Consider the following 21,341-nt stretch of genomic DNA (forward strand, 5'->3'; position numbering starts at 1 on the left):
CTTCTCCGATGGAGTTCTGAGAGCTGTCTCTGGAGACCACCAGCACTGCCCTCTCTGGGGCCAGAGTGGCCTGCCCAATGTGCCAGGCACATCCTGACACGAGGGCGGGGCACTCAGGCTCTGCGGGCTCCGTGGCAGGCCTGCACTCTGACTACCCAGTGGCCCTCGTCCATGCCTCAGTTTCTGCTCACCTGAGTGCATGTTCAGCCAGTGCTTCCTGAGCACAGCAATTTAAATGCTCTTAATTTTTTGCATAACCCAAAACACCAGGATACGGCACATATTCATTCACATGTACACACAAAAATAAACTCCGTATCATAACAACATATTTCTTATCTACAACAACGAACAACATCATTTTGGAAACTGAATAAATGATTGCCAAAAAGGCAGAAAGATTTTTAAACGCCCCAAATTAACAAATACAAGGAGCATCAGGGTGCTGACATCCTCAAGCCAGACAAGAGTGTCCTTGTAGCACATTCTACTCCGCGGAGAGGTCCTGCAAGGGAACCAGGCTGGAAGGGGCTTTCCTGAAACCCTGGCAGAGCTGCCCTCCTCCTCCTCCTCCTCCTCCCCCTTCCCCACTGATGGTCACGTATCATAAAGACAGATCTCAGTGTCTGGAACAAATATGACAGATCTCAAGGAAGCTTTTTATCAAATAAAAAGCTTTTTCACAGATAGCCTCAAAATATATTGGGCACTTGCAGAATTGAAACATTAAATATTTTATAGTTTGGGAAACATACAAAGATATAGCACCCAGAATTCTCAATATCTAAACACAGTATTTCTCCATTAAGTGCCCCACTGAGTAGGTTCGGGTGAACGGAAGGTCGTCTCCCACTGCCACTGGTGCTCCAGCTCGGCCACAACACGCAAGAGTCCTCCTGAGGACCCCGCCCCGAGCCCGTGATGGGTTAGGGCTGGGAGGGTTCCAGAATCTGTTTTCTGACAAGGTCCTGGGTGACTCTGATACAGGGGTCATTGCATACAGAGAAACAGAGGACACAGAGGACTCACGTGGTGTCAACGGGACAACATGAATTTACCTAGGGGAACAGACAAACGCAGACTTCACAGACAACAAAGCTATTAAATGGTGACAAGAATAACAGTAACAACCGACTGGATACAGGATGACTTTTAACAGGGACACAAAGCAACACTGGCACTGCGAGCACCCCAGGGAAACCAGGGCGGCTCACCGACCCCAGGGGCGTGGGACTGGAACGAGGACTGGGCATGCCACCCGACAGACAGGTCAGGGCCTTCCTCGCCAGCCCCAAACCACACAGTGCCACAGGACACACACCCAGAGGGATGGACAGCACACCAAGGCCACTCTGGCTGCCTTCACGAAAATCACATCTTACATCACCCCTGGGTCTACCACACTCTCGCGGCTTGGGAAGGGCTGAGCACATGGAAAGCAGAATAGAGCATGGGGTTGACGCCCAAGTCTGCTTCTCCAGACCGGGTCACAGAAACGGCCACCACACTCAGAATGTACTGACACAGAAGGACGAGGAATGAGGGAGAGCCCCCACTACTGTACTTGATCACCGCTGACATTTTTTTTCCCGATATGGAGGAAAAAACCCTCTTTCTTCAGAAGTCTAAAGCATCACACTAGCCCATACATGTCAATCATCGGTTTACATTTAACTTCATGTTATCCTTCTCCTAACTGCTCGTGGTCTTAACACTTCCATGCTAATTTCTTAACTGCCGAACCAACATTTGTTACTGATTAGCAAACACGTCAGACTCACAAAATTTCTGTTTTCTTCTCGTGACTGAGTTCCCCCCACACTGATATTTTTTCCTACAAGGAAACACTCTTGGACAACTTGGAGATCATTTGCATTTCTTGTCCCCGTGCCACCTTCCATGGGAGCCACGTAAAGAAGGTGATAAACCAGGTTCCGTGAGTCACTTTGTGTCTACAAGAAACACATCCAATCCTGCGCACCGAAGGGCAACCTACTAGAAATGAGGATTTATAAAGAAGGAAAAATGATTGTCAGGAGACCTACCATCGCCAGTCTCCATGAGCTCCGCGTTGCCATACTTTGGTGCCGTCCGTGATGTCGTTGAGCCTTGTGGCCTTTCTACTTGTATCGAGTGTTCTGAGGTGTAAGTGGTTACATCAGGAGGTGCAGAGTGATTTTCTATAAAGAAGCAAATTACAAGTTTTCGGATCATCGCAATGGAGTTATTCTGAAGGGTAAGCGAGCAAGGGGGCTTCAAAAACTGCCACATCCCAAGAAAGGGCCAAGAATCTGAATCCAAGTGCGCCACAGAAGTGTCAGGACAAAGATTACGTCTAAGGCAATTTATACTTCTCAAGATGGAACCACGCTGGTACAATGATATTACAGCTGGAGCCGCATCAACGCAGCACTTTAAAATGACGTTTTCAAACAGCCAGTGGAAAGAGAAATATTTTAAGTTACGGGTTTGTTCATAAAGGGTAACTTCCTTGTCTGTCCTAACAGAGACAGTGAGGAGCTCAAGCTCTACAGGTAGAGAGCCTGGGGCTTGTATCCCAGCTTCCTCCAGGCCCCAGGGGGCGTGTCGGTGCCCTCCTCCACTAAATGGGAATGACATGGCCAGTCCCCTGCAGGGTACAGTGAATGGATTAAACACACGTAAAGCTCTTAAGATACTTTATGATAGAAGGTAAGCATTCAAGAAGTATTAGCTGTTCTATTTGTTTTAGCACGCATGATACTGAATAATCATTCCAAAGTATGTTTATAACCAGCATGTAACAGCACGGTATCACCCACGAGACTGGCCCCAGTCCCTCCCCACCGCGACAGTCACTACGAAGGGAAGCACTCACTGGTTAAGTGGGGGAAGCACAATTTTTGTATTTACTAAATAAGGCATTAAGAGAAGTGTGTCAAGGAGACCATCAATGACATTTTGCATACCCTCAGTTCTAACCACGGGCATTATACCATTAACTCTGATTTGGTTATCCTTACTAGGCAGCAGCCTGACCGGGTTTCTGTGGCTCCGCATGATTAGAAGCACATGCTCCGTAGCCGGCCTGTCTCCTCTGGATGTTGCCCCACTTCAGCACCACATACGAGGACTGTTTAAGCACTGACACCACCAACCAAAAGCACAAGAAAGACGACAAACACGGTGCCAAACAGATCGTGTAAAGAACACCTTCTGTAGTCCAAGGTGATAAAAGAGGTAGAGCGTTACCCTGTTGGCCCTCAGCTGGGAACACGCATGCCGGGGACTCAAACTTTAGCCGTTCTGCACATGTCCTCAGAGAACCGATTTACAGTTACAAATAGTTTGCCCAAGTAGGCGGGTCTGCAACTATGCACGCACGGAGACTGCGGAGTGACCGATTACGGAAGTGATCTCCCATCACGAGAGGACGCCACAGCGGAGGGAGATTAACACGCACCCCTAGGCAAGCTTCATGGGGGCAACCCCCCAGCGGCCAACACATCCCGATGTGCCTGGATGGTCCGAGGCATGCCGACCCTGCAGGCACACGGACACACCCATGGCCCGGGGAGCTGGGCTGCCGGCGTCACAGGGTTTGGTCGTCTGCTCGTCGCTGATCCCTTAGGACCAGTTACTAACCAACCTATGCTTTAGGGTCCTCCTCCGTAAAATGGGGATGGTGATAACACCTACCTTAAGCGGTAAACACACAGAGGCACCCAAGCGCTGCTACCATTAGGCGCACAGCACAGATGTTCGCCAAAGGGAGCCCGTGAACGCACCTGCAAGGGCAGCACAGGCAGGAGCAGAGCCCCAGATGGCAGCGGTCGTGCAGTCTGAACCCGGAATCTCCGCACGGCAGACAAGCGGACGAGAGCGCCAAGCACAGCCCGCAGCAGACAGCTGGGTTCTCCACGTCTCACCTCCCTTTTCCAGGAGTGTTTGCCCCCGCAGGAGCTGAACTGTGTCCCCGCTAAGTCCCACGTGCAAGTCCTCACCCCGAGGGCCTCAGAATGCGAGTGCACACTGAGACGGGTCTTTAGAGGGGTCACCGGGTATCCTCCTGAGGTAGTCGGAACAGACGCACACAGAAGGACGACCACGAGAGGACACGGAGAGAGGGCGGCGTCTGCACGCCCAGCAGAGAGGCCTCCGGAGGAACCAGCCCTGCCCACACCCGGATCCTAGACTCCCCGCCTCCAGCAGGCAGGGCAGTGAACTCTGCTGGTTAAGCTCCAAGTCCAGGGTGCTTGTCACGGCAGCCAAAGCGGCCTCACACACCCCCAAAAGACAATTTCCTGGATCTTAGCTCAGAAAAGGAACACCTCTGACAAGGGCGAGTAGGCAGCTCTGTCCGGTCACCGAGCGACGTGTGGCAGGGGGACTCGTGTCGCCTCTTCAATGTCTGAGACGCCGTTTCCACCCTCCTTTTCAGCCCTACCCACGCTTCGACCAAAAAGACTTGCCTTGGCAGTAAGAACGCTGACTCTGTGGCTAAGCGGTACGCTCGCTGGGGTCTCCTATCTTGAACGAAGGCACAGCAGGCAGCAGAGCGAAATGACAAAGATCCAAGCCAGCCACCTAGCACGGAAGCGGAGAGGCGCTCACGGCGCTGGGGCCTCACTCAACGTTCGCGTGAACCTACATCGCCAGGCAGCCACGTGGCGGGCTCACGTCCGGGTGTGCCTACGTCACCGGGCAGCCACGTCGCGGGCTCACGTCCGCGTGAGCCTACGTCGCCAGGCAGCCACGTCGCCGGCTCACGTCCGCGCGTGTCTACGTCACCAGGCAGCCACGTCGCGGGCTCACATCCGTGTGTGCCTACGTCGCCACGCAGCCACGTCGCAGGCTCACGTCCGCATGAGCCTACATCACCAGGCAGCCACGTCGCGGGCTCACGTCCGTGTGTGCCTACATCGCCAGGCAGCCACGTCGCGGGCTCACGTCCGCGTGTGCCTACGTCACCAGGCAGCCACATCGCCGGCTCAGGTCCGCGTGAACCTACGTCGCCAGGCAGCCACGTCACCGGCTCACGTCCGCGTGTGTCTACGTCACCAGGCAGCCACGTCGCGGGCTCACGTCCGCGTGTGCCTACGTCACCAGGCAGCCACATCGCCGGCTCAGGTCCACGTGAACCTACGTCGCCAGGCAGCCACGTCACCGGCTCACGTCCGCGTGTGTCTACGTCACCAGGCAGCCACGTCGCCGGCTCACGTCCGCGTGTGCCTACGTCACCAGGCAGCCACATCGCCGGCTCAGGTCCGCATGAACCTACGTCGCCAGGCAGCCACGTCACTGGCTCACGTCCGCGTGTGCCTACGTCACCAGGCAACCACGTTGCCGGCTCATGTCCGCGTGAGCCTACGTCGCCAGGCAGCCACGTCGCAGGCTCACGTCCGCGTGTGCCTACGTCACCAGGCAGCCACGTTGCCGGCTCATGTCTGCGTGAACCTATGTCACCGGGCAGCCATGTCACGGGCTCACGTCCGTGTGCGCCTACGTCACCGGGCAGCCACGTCGCGGGCTCACGTCCGCATGAACCTACGTCGCCAGGCAGCCACGTCGCCGGCTCACGTCCGCGCGTGTCTACGTCACCGGGCAGCCACGTCACCGGCTCACGTCCGCGTGTCTACGTCACCGGGCAGCCACGTCGTGGGCTCACGTCCGCGTGTGCCTACGTCACCAGGCAGCCACGTCGCCGGCTCACGTCCGCGTGTCTACGTCACCAGGCAGCCACGTCGCGGGCTCACGTCCGCGTGTGCCTACGTCACCAGGCAGCCACGTCGCCGGCTCACGTCCGCGTGTGTCTACGTCGCCAGGCAGCCACGTCGCGGGCTCACGTCCGCGTGTGCCTACGTCGCCAGGCAGCCACGTCGCGGGCTCACGTCCGCGTGTGCCTACGTCGCCAGGCAGCCACGTCGCCGGCTCACGTCCGCGTGAGCCTACATCGCCAGGCAGCCACGTCGCGGGCTCACGTCCGCGTGTGCCTACGTCACCAGGCAGCCACGTCACTGGGCAGCCACGTCGCTGGCTCACTTTCTCCTGAGCCTACGTCACCAGGCAGCCAGGACACCAGGCAGCCACGTTGCAGGCTCACATCCACGTGAAACTACATCACCAGGCAGCCAGGTCACCAGGCAGCCATGTCGCCAGCTCCGCGTCCACGTGAACCTACGTCACCAGGCAGCCACGTGGCAGGCTCATGTCCACGTGTGCCTACGTCACCAAACAGCCACGTCACCAGGCGGCCACATCACTGGGAGTGGCCACTCAGGGCTGCGCAGCGAGGCGCGTACATTACAGGGTCTCCACTCTGAAACAGGGAAGTAACAATTCCAATGCATCTGGTGACTAAGAAGTAGGAGCGGTGACAGCTGGGTGACTCCAAAATGCCTTCCAAACTTACTTCTACATCATCTCCCCTCCCTCTCAACCTGCTCACAAATCGCACATGTAGCCATGGTGGGGTCACTGCCCCCGCAGCCGGCATCCGGGAGGGCACCAGAGGACTCCGCGCTGCTGTGACACGGGGCTCCAGGGACTTAACTAGGCTGCCTCGAAGCCTGTGTGTGACAGGTGCTGGAAGCGCGGCTCAAGGACTGTAAGGCTCATCTGCTCCTGGGGTGAGGCCACAGATGTCCACCTGCAGTAGGAGAACTTTGAGATCGTCAGACCAGGTCTCCATCTTCTGCGCAAGCGAGTTCACTGCTTATCAATTTCCCTGTACTTTTAAAATAAAGAAAAAATGGTGGCCATCCTCCAGCCACCTGTCAAGGGTCACCTCTGCTGTGAACCCCACCCAGAGCTGCCCCCACAGGTGGGTTCTGTATCATCCATGCCATAGGACTTTTGTCCCCAGCAGCAGATGGTTGCTTCAGAATCTGCAATGCATGATAGCACGGGAGGGGAGTGGTTGGGAGAGGGGTGAGAGGAAGGAGAGAGACAGAGAGAAAGAAGAGGGGGGAGGGAAGGAGAGAGGAGGGGGGGAGGGAAGGAGAGAGGAGGGGGGGAGGGAAGGAGAGAGGAGGGGGGAGGGAAGGAGAGAGGAGGGGGGAGGGAGACAGAGGGAGGGGGTTGGGACAGGGGGGAGAGAGGGGTGAGAGGAAGGAGAGAGAGAGAGAGGAGGGGGAAAGAGAGGAGAGGGGGAGGGAAGAAGAGAGGAGAGGGGGAGGGAAGGAGAGAGGAGGGGGGGGGAGGGAGGGAGATGGAGGGAGGGGGTTGGGATGGGAGAGAGGAAGGAGAGAGAGGAAGGAGGGAGAGGGAGAGAGAGAGAGAGAGAGGGAGAGAGGAGAGGGTGGGAGGGAGGGAGAGAGGAGAGGGAGGGAGAGAGGAGAGGGAGGGAGAGAGGAGGGGGAGGGAGAGAGGAGGGGGTGGGAGAGAGGGAGAGAGGAGGGAGGGGGTTGGGACGGGTGGGGGGAGAGGAAGGAGGGAGAGAGGAGGGGGTGGGAGGGAGGGAGACGGAGGGAGGGAGTTGGGACAGGGGAGAGAGGAAGGAGGGACAGAGAAGAAGTGGGGGAGGGAGAGAGGAGGGGGGGAGGGAGGGAGATGGAGGGAGGGGGTTGGGACAGGGGGGAGAGGAAGGAGGGGGAGAGAGAGAAAGAGGAGGAGGAGGGAAGGAGAGAGGAGGGGGGTGGAAGGGAGGGGGTTGGGACGGGGGGGGGAGAGGAAGGAGGGAGAGAGGAAGAGGAGGGGGAGGAAGGGATAGGCGAGAGGAGGAAGGGGGTTGGGAGAGGAGTGAGAGGAAGGAAGGAGAGAAAAAGACGAGTGGGAGGGAGAGAGGAGGTGGGGGAGTGAGAAAAGAGGGAGGGAGGAGAGAGAGGGAGGGAAAGGAGGGGGGCATGGAGGGAGGCTGGTCTTCCGGCTGAACCTGGAAACTCCCTGCCTCCTGACCTAGCTCCTTCCAGCTCTCAAGGTCCAGACCCCTGGGTCCTTCTTGGTCGCTGAGGTTACTCCACCTGCCCGCATCCTCGGCACTTGGCCAAGGCTGAAGAAAGACTTCAAAGAATGAATGAACAGAACCTGAAGTAAATTAAGGACACCTGACAACCCGAGAGAAAATGCCTCTGGTTCTAACACCGGCGGACGTGTTAATTCTGACTGTATGCCTGGGGATCCCCAGGGTAAATGGTGATAGATCCCACTTTTTAAACCATATTAACTATTTTTCAGTCCCCAGACAGCTTCTAAGTGAAGAGAGGAACGGCAGAAAACCTGGTTTTGGCATGTAGAAGGCAACGTGCTTCAGGGCCACTGACCGACACAGATGATACACTACGGGCTTCCACTCGTGGAGAACGCTCCCCCGGAGTCCCCCCAACCTGACAATGTTACCGTGGAGAAGGGAGCAGTGGGGATCCCTGCTCCATGGCCCTGAGACCACTCTGTCCACCCCACCGCTCCGGCCTGTGCGCCTTCCAGGTGGTTCCTCGATGAAACGGTGGTGGGGAGCCACACAGGACCTTCCCAGAGAGAAGGGGCCGGCCCTCACGAGAGTCAGAACATCAGCTTCCCGCCTGGGTCCGTCCTCCACGCACAACCGACTGGGAAAGAGGACTCCCCGCGGTCTCACCTGCGGAGTCTGCTGACCGGCTCCTGGTGGTGGTGACCCACTCCTGCCTTCCAGTTGGTAGGCACGACATCCACAGACTGGACCCGGACGTGGCTGCAGGACAGCCTGGCGGTTTATACGCCAGCACCTCTCCGGCCACAGTTCCGAGTCGGGGCCGACCTAGGACCGCCTCCCTCCCACACGATGCTACGTGATTCCGTGAAGGCGTGAGAGCCACTCTCAGGTCTCTGGAAGTGCACGCTAACATCGGAATGGGAGCCTTCGTCTTCACACAGGAGCCTCTGGATTTTTATATGCATAATTTCAAGTCCGCGATGAGAGGCGAGAATTGCCAGGAAGACCGCACAGACCTCGGGCCCTGTGGGGGTGTGATGGGGACACCGAAGTCTTCATTCTTCACGCAAAGTTTAACTGGGCTTTTGTCTGGAAAAGAGCTCTCCTCTGTTGTAACAGGCAGGGCCGCGCCCGAACGGAGACACCACAGGAGACAGGGAACCGGCACCATGAGCAGGCACCCCCACATCCCACAGGTCTGTGTCTGGTCCTGCTGACCACTGACCAGCTGGGTGCCCTGCAGTCTCATGTCAACTGTCCTGAGCCTTAGTCTCCCGACTGCAGAACAAGGCGGCCACCACCCCTCACCGGGCTGCAGGAACTGACAGGGCACCCTGACTCCCTGCTGCAGGCTTCCCTCCACCTTTTCCTCCCTTAGGTGGGAACCCTGCCCCGGGAAAGAACCTGTGAAACTCATGTGCATAAAGCCATAAATAATTGTGTTACTACTTTAAGAGTTAAATGTTTTTAAATGTTGCAAAACACCAGAAAAGGCGCATCTCTCTCGTGAGCACCGAGTGACTGTGCAGGCCAGGGAGGTATTCCTGCTGAATGGCACACACAGCGCATGAAGGGTTAGGACACTTTGGGATCCAAAAATATTTACTTTCATTCTAAGTATAAAATCCAAATAAGCAAAATTTTGAGAGGTGGAGGTCCCAGGCACACTTCTGCAAAGAGACAGGAGCAGACCTGTGTCCTAGTAACACTGAAGGAGCAACACACTCCGAACAGCATGGAGGGAAAGGACACGAGGGCACAGGGGCCGTCACGGTCCAGACGGAGGGTGAGGGGCCAGGAGCAGTCACGAGAGAAGAAGGTGTGCAACACATGTGGCAGCCAAACACCCAGAACGTGGACACGCGTGGTTCGTGGGAATGAGGAGCCGAGGATGCTAATGCCTGGAGCCTGCTCCTCGAGGGACCAACTCTTTGGCACGCTGGCCTTGGGGTACAGGGGCCAGTGGGCCGTGTCGGGGGGCACTTGGAAACAGGGGCCGTGAAGGATTTCTTGGTGGGAGATGCAGATCTGAGCATCAGTGAAAAGCAGGTGGCCTTGAAGACCGCAAGTCATGTGTGAGTGCACGATGTCAGCGAGAATGTGGAGACACAAGGGCAGGACAGGAGCCACCTGGGGGGAGGGTAGGGACAGGAGGCCATGAGTGCCAGTGACACCCCCAGCTGGGTGGGAAAGAACCGACCTCCTGGGACACAGCATCAGAGCAGAGGATGAGCCTTCGAAGAGCGAGCACCTCTGTCCAGAAAAGGAAACAGGAAGACACAGCAGAGACACGAGACATCTGCTGCTAAGGTGTCCGTGGTTACAGAATGTTCCCCAAGGAGATGGAAACACATGGGCGGTGACATTAGCTCCACGCCCCTGGTATTTCTGCAGGTATCAGCTTTATTTACTGTCACCTAAACGTGACACAGGGGTGAGAAGCCTGACAAGAGAGGAGGGTCCTTCTCAGAAGCCGGGATTGTCAGCCCCAAATCACCAAAGGAGCCCCCCAAAACCTATAATGGATACCAGAGTCTCCACTCTGCCAGAGTTATCTGACACATGGTCCGGGTTCTCCTTCCGGCCGTCTCAGAAGCATGGTTTACAATGCTCTGAACAGGAGTGTCAAAATTATGATCATAGGACAGCCTGCCACCCATTTTTATAAATAAAGTTTTACTGCCACACTGACATGCCCTCATGTTTCCAGATGCCTTGGTACTAGAGAGCAGAGAGGAGAAGTATCAGAGCACACTGCTGGGCCCATAAAGCCTCAGTCATTTACTCTCTGGCCCCGTGAAGGAAAAGCTTGCTGAGCCAGCTGTGTAGTCTAGCTGTGGGAGACGGAGCAGGAGGACCCCAGCTCAAGCGAGCGAGCTTTGCCAACATCACCATCCTTGACAGGTATTTGATGTTTTAAGACTAAGTGTCTGAAAAGTATCAATGCAGAGATTATGAGAGAATTCAGTACTTCAGATGATTATACATAAATACGTGAGGGTAAGTTATCAAGCGCTCAGAATAAATCCCCTAGGAAAGAGGTGTCTACATACAAATACACAGCAGCCACACTCCGGGCTAATCACGCAACAAGCGTGTGGGAGTGGGAGCGCCCTCTGATCTCCACCTTAGCAGGATCAGATGCAGGAAACCTGATGAGAACCAGCTTGCTTCCATGGTACACAGCAAACACAGTGTTCACGTCGACGAATCCTAAAACACTCTGGAAACGGCAAGTACTTCTGTGAACCTCTGGCTAATGACAACACACCCAGCATACGCTAATGGAACCCCAGTGATGATGCCTCCGCTGTGTCGGTCAGCAAAGGGTGACACAGACCTCACCACCACGGTACCTGTGGCCACAAAATGAGAGACAAGAGCTCAAGCCAAAGTCTATTTGCTGAACGTACAAATTTTATTATAAATGTACAACTACATTATCTATTCTGCTTTGTTCTTACTTCTTCGTCTAGAAACGTACCCATAGTTTCTGCCCAAATTTTCCCCTTCCGTGTAGTAACTAATTCATTTCCCTCTCACGCTTTTTGTGAACAAGCCTCCTGGAGTTTAAAAGCGTTCCGCTAATTTTCCTACGGAGTGACGCTCCCCGACTTTCGATACTGATACAGTACTTGAGGGGTGTTAATCCTGCCTGTTCCCGTTGTCTCAAGCATGTGACATGCACAGAGTTCTGAATGAATACCGCCTAGTAACGATCCAAAACATTCTGGTACTCACTGGAACAAGAGCCCTTGCCTGAGGAGCGGGGAGCGACGTCACCCGGGGCCCTCTGCGTTGCATCCTGGAGGCCTCCGTCCTCGCGACGGCACACCACGCGAGAACCCACAGGAAGCAGAGCCGCAGGGAGGAAAATCTCCTGGAGGGGGCTTTACACCATACACGGAGCGGGCCTGACTTTGGGGACACACGTGTGGGGTCCCTATGTACACGGTCAGGGTGAAAACCCGTGGGATTTTGCTTCAACAACAAGGTAGAACAGCCCACTTTGTGGCAGACCCTTGTTGACCTCTGTTGTCTGTAACCACCAGGCTTTCCTCCCCCAGTCAGGGAGCAGCAGGGCCTGTCCCTCCAGCAAGTATCTCACCGAGCGGGATGAGGGGTACGGCGCTGGTGGGCTTACTCTGTGAACACACACACTGTCTCATATGCAGGTGCACACACATTTACATATACACACTCTCACAACACACACATGCACATTCTCTTGTGCACACCCTCCCTCACACGCGCAGTCTCTCATACATACTTCCACACATATGTACACACGCTCATATACACATGCACGTGCACGTATACACTCCCAACACACTCATGCACCTTCTTACATGCTGCCCTCACACACCCACACACGCACGGTCACACTCTCACACACCCTCACACTCTAGACTTCTCAGAGTCTCAACAAGAGGGTAGATGCTGCCAGTTCTAGGACTTTCCACGTTGTCTGCTTCGCCGTGTAGCTGTAGGTCTCCTCTTCCTCGTTTTATTCTGTTTTGCCACTGCTTTCTTTCAAATTTTTCACACTGACAGAAAATTTCCAGGTACCCTAGGAACTGATCTTTGCGCCAAATTAGAGAGGACTGTGACGTCACGCTCCCAGCAGCTGTTTTTAGATTCTGCTGAGACATGAAGCACATGAGTCATGCAGCCTCTTACAGTCTGGATAAATCTAACCCTGCAACCGGACCTTCCTCCAGGACGTCACAGGTCACGTCACAAAGGGACAGCCAGATGCGGGGACGGTCCGTGTGTCTCACGGTAAAATTCTGAGGCTTCTTTACAAGGGAGGTGAATCACACCGTACACACTCCCCCAGGTCGGGGTGAGCAGCACAGGTGGACTGCCTTCCACGTCACACCACCCACACGGGAGCCACGCGACACGCACAGACACCCTCTCAGGTCCTGCAACACGCACGATGAAACCTCATCTCTTTCACGGGCACACGTCTCTGTGTAATTTTTAGCTTACTCTGATCCCAAACGGAGTTCTTGGTGCTCACAAAACTGTGTCACTGTCACCCAAGGATAGAAAAGTGAACTCTAATACGACCACTTGGCATTGGACTGTTACTTTACAAAAAGGCAGAATTTTCCTATTTTCTTTGTACTCACAACAGCTCTGAGAGGAACAAAGGAAGGAAATCGTTATTCTTTTTTTCCCCACTAAACAACGAGAGCAGGAAAAGGGGCTTCTGAAGCTGCCAGCAGCCATTCATGTGGCAACAGAGGCCAGAGCCAGCTCTCCTGACCGGCTGCCTGAGCATCTACAGTAGAATCGAGGGCGCACTGCTGACACTGTTACCAGCGAGGTTAACTCTAACTTCATTCAGAGCGAGTGCTCTTGGGGCAAAGTCCTAAGAAAGTGGTTTGAGTTTCTTTGAACTCTGCCAAGTAGCTAATAATCTAGAAATAAAAGCTTGTGCGTCTGAGATGTCTGTCGAGTACTTAATTCACTACTTTTACCTGTTTCCTAAATTTGGGCTTTCTGCAGACATGAGGTTTGCTGTGGCGAGGAGGGCATGGTGCCGACAAGCACCGTGAGGAGTGTGTGTCCTGTGAGCGAGGTGAGCCCTGCCCACATCGCTATTTTAACGGGGACCTTCCTGAGCTATCCCGGAACCACATTCAAAGCACGTAGTTCACTCTGTGAAAGATTTTTATTGGGAGTTTAAAAATCTTAATCCACAACTAAAACTGGGTGAGAACAGATCTGGATGCCATACTCCTCCCGTCCACACTGGATAAGGCCTCATTTCGCGGCACGCACCTCCTGTGTCTACGATTCAGACAGCACTGCGGCTCATCCAACGCCCTCTCTTTCCTGCTAGTAATTCTTACCCTCCTTTCACACTATTTTCAAACATCTCAAGCAATGCTTGAGAACGTTTCCTTTACGAGCAGGAAGCCCGACATCCTCGCTGTCAGGGACCCTGGGGGCAGTGAAAAGCCAACTTCACAAAACAGAAAAACGAAAGCAGCAAAGCAGCTGAAGGGTTGGAGCCGGGCTCTGTGCCGTCCCTCGAATGGATTCCGCGGCCGAGATGCACAGATGAATCCACAGGCACCAAGACCACGGCTACTAGATGGCCACCGGCTTCGGGACGACCACAGCGAGGCACTCACCTATGTGCGTCTGGGCCATGACGTCGGCCAGTCTGTGGGCGGCCCCGCTCCCCCCGCTTTGGGTGGAGGAGGAAGAGGTCGTGGACGTGGTGGAGCCGTGGATGGCCTGGCTGATCCAGTGCTCCATGTTGATGCTGCCCTGGCTGGAGGTGGGGGTCCCCTGGGAGTCTCCCTGCACCGAGCCTTCGTCTTCCGAGCCAGAAGAGGTATCTGCGAGAGACAGATCTGCTATGCATCACGGCAAAGAGACAAACACCAGGGCAAACACCACCAGCACACACTAACCGCCGATGCTTTGTGCTTTCGACACTCTTGAAAAGTCACACATCTCAGAGAACGAATTCTTTTTTGGTATAATGATTTTTTCATCGAAAACACCTTAAATAAATATGCTACAAAAAGGGGTTTTTTGCTTTGTTTTGTTTTTTTGACATTACAATCTTGGGCAGAGACATACTCACCTATTTTCTTCACTCAGTTTGCGAAGAAGCCAACTGTTTCTAGGCATGCTTACAGCAAGCGAGAAGGATGGGGGCGGCATTTTCTCAGAGGCATTGAACTTCCATGTGTTTCAAAGTGTGACTATAGCCCTTGTTTAGACCTGAGGTACTTCTCTGGGCTGTATTGTTATGTTTATTAATTTTTGGCAGAGAGAGAGAGAGCATGAGCTAGAGAGAGGCAGAGAGAGAGGGGGACAGAGGATCCAAAGCAGGCCCGTGCTGATATCAGCAAGCCTGACACGGGGGGGCTGGAACTTACAAATCGCGAGATCATAAGCTCAGCCGAGATCAAGAGTCGGACGCTCAACCGACTGAGCCAACAAGGTGCCCTCTGAGCTGTATTTTTAAATTTCGTGTGAGTAAAGGTAACCACGTCCCTCCCCAAAGAGTAAGCTGTCAGCAAGGATAGTGGTGTAGAAGTTAGAATGACTCCCATCTCTTTCCCACCAAGGCTTTGCTTCCTCCTCTGGTGAGGATAGTATGTCAGCACATTACATGAGTAAACTAAACGTATTTGCTTTAACGCTCATTTCTGTTAAATTTTTTCACTATTCACTTGATTTATTTTCCTCTCTGAATACTGTGCAACTTGGGTTGAGATCAAACACGTCACTTTTTTTCATTAAAAGTGATAGAACTATTTTTATGTAACATGATTTCCCTAGCAGCCGTGACGTTTTCAAGAATGAAATACTGGTATACTTGTTATTTAAATCCTCATGTAAGAACAGCTTCTGGGTCCTACCACGGGTGAGGTACACCAGGAGGAAGGAGAGACCGGAGCAGCTCGAGAACATCTAAGGAGAACAAGGGAAATGACGATGTGTCTTAAATCAAGACACGGACTCGTTTTTTCCAACACAACAGTATTTGTGAAGGACATTTACATTCATATTTTATTATCATTGTGATATGGCCAAGCTCTCTGGAAAATTTTTGGAAGTTTGTTAGGAATTTGTTAGAAAAGCAGCAGTATCAGAAGACCAACAAATTCTCTCCCTCTGCTCTGCTTTGTGAAATAGTGGGATTATAATTTAAAGAAAATGTACACATTTTTTTGTATTCAGGCTTAAGGCTTCTTTCGTTTTTGTTTTTGTGGTAAAATACAACATAAAATTTACCACTGTAACCGTTCTTAAGTAGAAATTCAGTGATATAAGATACACTTATAATCTGTGCAACTGTACCATTTCAGTATTTCTCTTCATCTTGCAAATCTGAAACTCTGTCCCCGTTAAACAATGACCCTCCATTCTCCCTTCCCCAAAGGCCCTGGGAACCACCATTTTGCTTTCTCCTTATACAACTGGGGCCACTTTAAGTACCTCACACAAGTGTTTTCATACAGTATTTGTCTCTTTGTGTGTGGCTCATTTCATTCTGCGTAACATCCTCAAGGCTCATCCATATTGTGGCACACTGCACAATTTCTTTCCTAAGGGTGAATGATAACCTACTTCACGTATGTAGCACATTTTGCTTACACGTCCATCTGTGGACAGACAAGGGGTTGCTTCCATGTCTTAGCTATTTTGAATAATGCTATGAATATGAGTGTACAAATACCTCTTTAAGATATTTCAATTCCTTTGGGTACAGACCAAAAAGTAGAATTGCTGGGTCATGTAGCATTTTTTAAGTAACTGCCATACTTTTTGCCATAGAGGTGTTCCCACCAATAGTGCACAAAGGTTTGAATTTCTCCCCATCCTCACCAACCACTGGTAATTTTCTGGTTTTTGACAGTAGCCATTCCAGTGGGTGTGAGGTCGTATCTCATTGCAGTTTTGACTTGTGTTTCCCTAATGACCACTGATGCTGGGCATTTTTTCATGCTATTATTGGCCATCTGTATCTCATCTGGAAAAACGTTCAAGTCCTCAGACTTATGATTTTTGAGAAACGCACATACCCCTACATCCATCCAAATATTATTATCCCCCCAAAAAGTATTCTTATGCTTCTTTACTGTGATCCTGTCAATCGATGCAGAAAAGGCCTTTGACAAAATCCAGCACCCTTTCTTAATAAAAACCCTTGAGAAAGTCGGGATAGAAGGAACATACTTAAAGATCATAAAAGCCATTTATGAAAAGCCCACAGCTAACATCATCCTCAATGGGGAAAAACTGGGAGCTTTTTCCCTGAGATCAGGAACACAACAGGGATGCCCACTCTCACCGCTGTTGTTTAACATAGTGCTAGAAGTTCTAGCATCAGCAATCAGACAACAAAAGGAAATCAAAGGCATACTGTCAATCTTTCATTCCCACCCCGCCCTTTCACAAGAAAACTACAGAAAAATATCCCTCATGATACAGACACAAAAATCCTCAAAACATACTAGCTAACAGAATTGAGCAAAATATAAAATGGATAGTACACATCAGGACCAAGTGGTGACATTCAAAAGTCAATTAACGTTATGCACCATATTAGTAGGATAAAGGGACAAAAACCCTAAGTTAACTTTCAAAGTCACAGAAAAAGCATTTCACAAAATCTAAAACTAACTTATGATAAAACTTTTCAACAAAGCAGGAATAGAAAGAAATTTCCTCTACCTGACACAGGGCATCTGTGAAAACTCATAGCTAACACTGTATTTAATGTTAAAAGATTAAACGTGCAGCCCCTAAAATCAAGACTAAGGTAAGGATGCCCCCTCTTACCACTCCTATTCAACATTATTTGCAAACCTCCAGCCAGTGAAATAAAGCAAAAAGAATAACTTCAAGGCATCCAGATTGGAAAGGAAACATTGAAACTGTCTTTAGTCAATTTAATATGATCTTTTATGTAAAAAGTCCCAAGGAACACACTAAATTCTTCAATTAAGAATTTGCTAAATTTTAGCAAGGTCACAGAATACAAGATAAAGATACAAAATATCTTTATATAGATACTAGACACAATTAATGGAAGACAAAACATAGTTTGAAAATTGTGAATCTGGTACAGGATTTGTATTCAGACTATATGAAGAACTGTTAACTAGTGAGGAGACAACTCATATAAAAAATGGGAGAGTGTGAACACTTAACCAATGAATATATACAAACAGCAAATAGGCCCATTAAGAAAATGCAAATTAAAACCACAACGAGATAACATTTCATATCTACCAGAATGGCTACAATAAAAAATACAGACAATATAAACATTCGTAAGGATGTTGAGAAACAAATCCTCCTACATTGCTGGTGAGAATGTAAAATGGCAGTACCCATATAGAAACAATTTGGCAGTTTCCTGAAAGTTAAGCATAAGATAACTATAGGATTCGTTAATAAATGATCTATGTTGATGCAAACATATGTACATAAATGTGGAGAGCAGTATTATTCCTAACAGCCAAAAGCTGGAAACAAGCTCCATATCTACCAACTAGTCATGGGTAAACAAAACGTGGTGTACCTAACAGGATACAATTCGCCAAGAACGAATGAACTGACGATGCATGCTACAACATGGAAGATGCTCAAAAACTTACACCAAACAAGATGCAAAAGAACATCTCTTTTCATTTTATTTACAAAACTTCCAGAATATTTACAGAGGCATAGAAATCAGATCAGAGGCCCCTGTGACTGGATGTCATAAGGGGAATTAACTGCAAATGGGCACAAGGAAACTTGTGGAGTGGTGGAAATGCTCTAAAACTAGATTATGGCCATGACAGCATTATCTATGTATTTATTAAAAATCACCGAGTCACACACTTACAATAGGTTAATTTTGCGGAATGCAAATTACACCTCAAGAAATGTATTAAAGATGAATGTGTGTTCCACGGTAGTTGAGTATAATATTCTGTGAACGGCAACTGCATCAAGCTGGACGACCGTGTTGTTTTGACCAATTATTACGAAAGGTATTTTTTAAATCTCTAGTTATTATTCTTGACTTTTCTATTCCCCCTCACTATTCCAGCTTCTGCTTTATAACTTATACTGCTCTTTTATGTATGCAGGTATCCATTATTACATCTTACTGATAAATTGTTCACTTTCCATTATGTAAGGTCCCACTTTATATCTTGTATTACTATGTCTTGCCATCTATTTTGATATTAAGAAAGACTTGTATGCTTTATATTTAATGCTTCAACCTTGTATTTTTAACTATCTTCATTTTTGATTTAAATGTGTCCTGGCTGGATCAGTGGGTAGAGCATGTGACTCGTGATCTCTGGGTTGTGAGTTCGAGCCCCATGTTAGGGGTGGAGTTTACTTTAAAAAATACGGCTGTATCTCTTATAGAAGACATATAGATGTATCTTCTTTTTTTATCCAGTCTGACAATCTCAGTCTTTTAATTGGGTGTTTGGTCCATTTATAATTATCATAATCACTGATATAAATGTGCTAAAATCTAGCATTTTGCTATTTTTCATTCATTCCACCTTTTTTTTTATATCTGTTGATTTTACCTATGTTCTTTAACCACATTTTTTTAGTTTCATTTTATGTCTTCTATTAAATCTTACTTGTACTTTTTTTTTTTTTTTGGTGGTTGATGTAAGGCTAACAGGTATGCATCCTTAATGGGTCTATATGGGGTCAATATTCTGTTTATTCTTCAAATCTGACACCATAAACTTTCTCTTTCACCTCTACTCCCAATACACCTGACACTACTCATTTTCTACTGTTCACATTCTACCTACTTCACAAAAGTAATAGCCACACAACAGTATAATTCCACTCACCCCTCCTTATTGTTTTAAAGCAAATTACAATAGGAAAACATAGTATTCTGTTTGCCCAATTATTTACTATTTCCAGTGTTTTTTCCTTTTTACCGATTACATTTTTCATCTAACATCATTTCCCATCAGCCTAAATGACATCCGTTAGCGTGTTTGCAGCGCAGTCCTCCTGGCACTATATTCTCTCATTTTTCATGTCTCATTATGTCTTCATTCCATCCTTGTTTATTAAGGATATTTTCTCTGAATATCAGTTTTTTTTTCCCTTTAGGACTTTAAATATGTCTTTATACTGTCTTCCAGTCTCTATAGTGTCTTTATGTAGGTCATTCATCATTCATATGATGTGCTCTTGTATGTAGTATAGGTTTTCCTCCAATTACTTTCAAGATTTCCTCTTAATCATGGGATTTCAGCACTTTGACCATTGTGAACTGAGGTATGATTTTTTTTTTAACTTATCCTGCTTTGGGTTCACTGAACTTCTGGGATCTATAAGGTGGATTTTATAGCAGTCTGAGAAGTTCTCGACTATTGTTTCTTCAAATATTTTTTCTGCCCTCTCCTCTTTTCCTTCTTGGGTTCCAAATAAGTGGGTAACATTGTACCATAATACTTGAGGTTCTTCTGTTAACTTTAATTATGTCTCCCCGCTCTTCAGTTTGGTTAATTTCTCTTCATGTCTCTTCAGGTTTACAGACACCTTCATCTTCCTCCTTCTCCAATCTGATGTTAAGCCAATCCAGTGAAGTCTCACCTTCGTGAGAACTTTACTGTTCTAGAGTCTCCATTAATTTAAAAAAAAGTATTTTTCCCTTTCTCTACTCAGCTACATATTGAGACAATATTTTCCTTCAGTACTTTAACATATTTTAATTTGATTCCCTGAATGTTTATAATCAGATTTTAAAACTCCATCTTCCACTATATCAAACATCTAAAACCAGAGCTCTCCAACAGAAATAGGAGTCTTATAACATAGTTTTAAACTTTCTAGTAGCCACGTTAAAAAATAAATAGATACAATTAACTTTTTAAATGTATTTTTATTTATCACTAAATATTCCAAATATTGTTGCTTTAATAAATAATAAATATGAAAATTAAATACCTTCCAGTGATTTTTTCATATTAACTCTTCAAAATCTGGCATGAATTTCACACTTACAGCAAATACAACTGACACCACTCACAGATGATTAGTGGTTGCCAAGAGCACAATGAGGCCATCTTATGTTCATTTTATGTTGACTCCTTTTTCTGTGGCCACAGATCACATTTCCTGTATCTCTTCATATCTAGTGACTGTTGACCGAGCGGTACACATTGTGGACGGTATGTGGAGGAGACTCTGGATTCTATCATCTTCCTCTAAAGCCTTGTGATTCTTATTTTAGCAAGCAGTCGGACGTTGAGCAGACGTGGAGTGATTCTTTGCTAGTGTGGATCTGCAGAAAGCTCCAATCCTGTCATCTGCCTGAACTCAGATCTCTGCCTCCTCAACTTAGCAGAACTACTGGCCTTGCTTAGATCTCAATCACTGGGCCATGGTCTAAAAACTTCTCCAGGCAGAAAACTGTGAACTGTGGGGCTCTCCTCACAAGTTTTCCTGCTCTCAGGTTAGTCTCTCACTGCTGGATGTCCGTGGCTTAAAAACAGCTGCCCCATTCATTCGGGGCAGTTTTATAGTTATTTACAGTGCATGGGTTAGTCCAGTACAGTTATTTCATTATGAATAGAAACAGAATTGCTGGCAAATTCTTATTATATTTTTAAATGTGAAAACTAAAGGAAAGCTTCACCTGTAAAAGACTGTCAGTGTAACAGTGATACTGGTTGGTTACACTGGTCAGTGACCAGTCATTTCACAGAGAAATTATGTATTTCAGGAATATGCTCTGAAGATCAGAGGACGTGAGATGAGTTTTAACTCATCAGTGTTAAAGCAACAAAGGAAAAAAGAATGAGAGAAAATAGAGCTCAGCCCCAAGGTTTTGGTCAAGCAAGTATGGTTATAAACAGGTAGAGTACTGCTACGCACAGAACAGGTTGTAAATAAAAATTTTATGATGATGGAGCTGGCGTTTGATTGT

General features: G+C 49.1%; 1 protein-coding gene and 1 long non-coding RNA gene across 2 annotated transcripts in view; one reads left to right on the plus strand and one right to left on the minus strand.

Annotated features, from left to right (window-relative positions):
• Positions 1-21,341, minus strand: part of DIP2C (disco interacting protein 2 homolog C) — a 412,351-nt gene that overhangs the window by 140,112 nt on the left and 250,898 nt on the right. The window contains 2 exon segments of the mRNA XM_042990907.1: positions 2,046-2,180; positions 14,038-14,247. Coding sequence (XP_042846841.1) covers positions 2,046-2,180; positions 14,038-14,247 — 345 coding nt within the window.
• Positions 5,369-13,990, plus strand: LOC122240187. The gene is made up of 3 exons (XR_006219548.1): positions 5,369-6,802; positions 8,155-11,882; positions 12,443-13,990. It is a non-coding gene; the product is annotated as an uncharacterized LOC122240187 (long non-coding RNA).

Source organism: Panthera tigris, chromosome B4 (genome assembly GCF_018350195.1).
Source record: "Panthera tigris isolate Pti1 chromosome B4, P.tigris_Pti1_mat1.1, whole genome shotgun sequence".
NCBI classification, from domain to species: domain Eukaryota; kingdom Metazoa; phylum Chordata; class Mammalia; order Carnivora; family Felidae; genus Panthera; species Panthera tigris.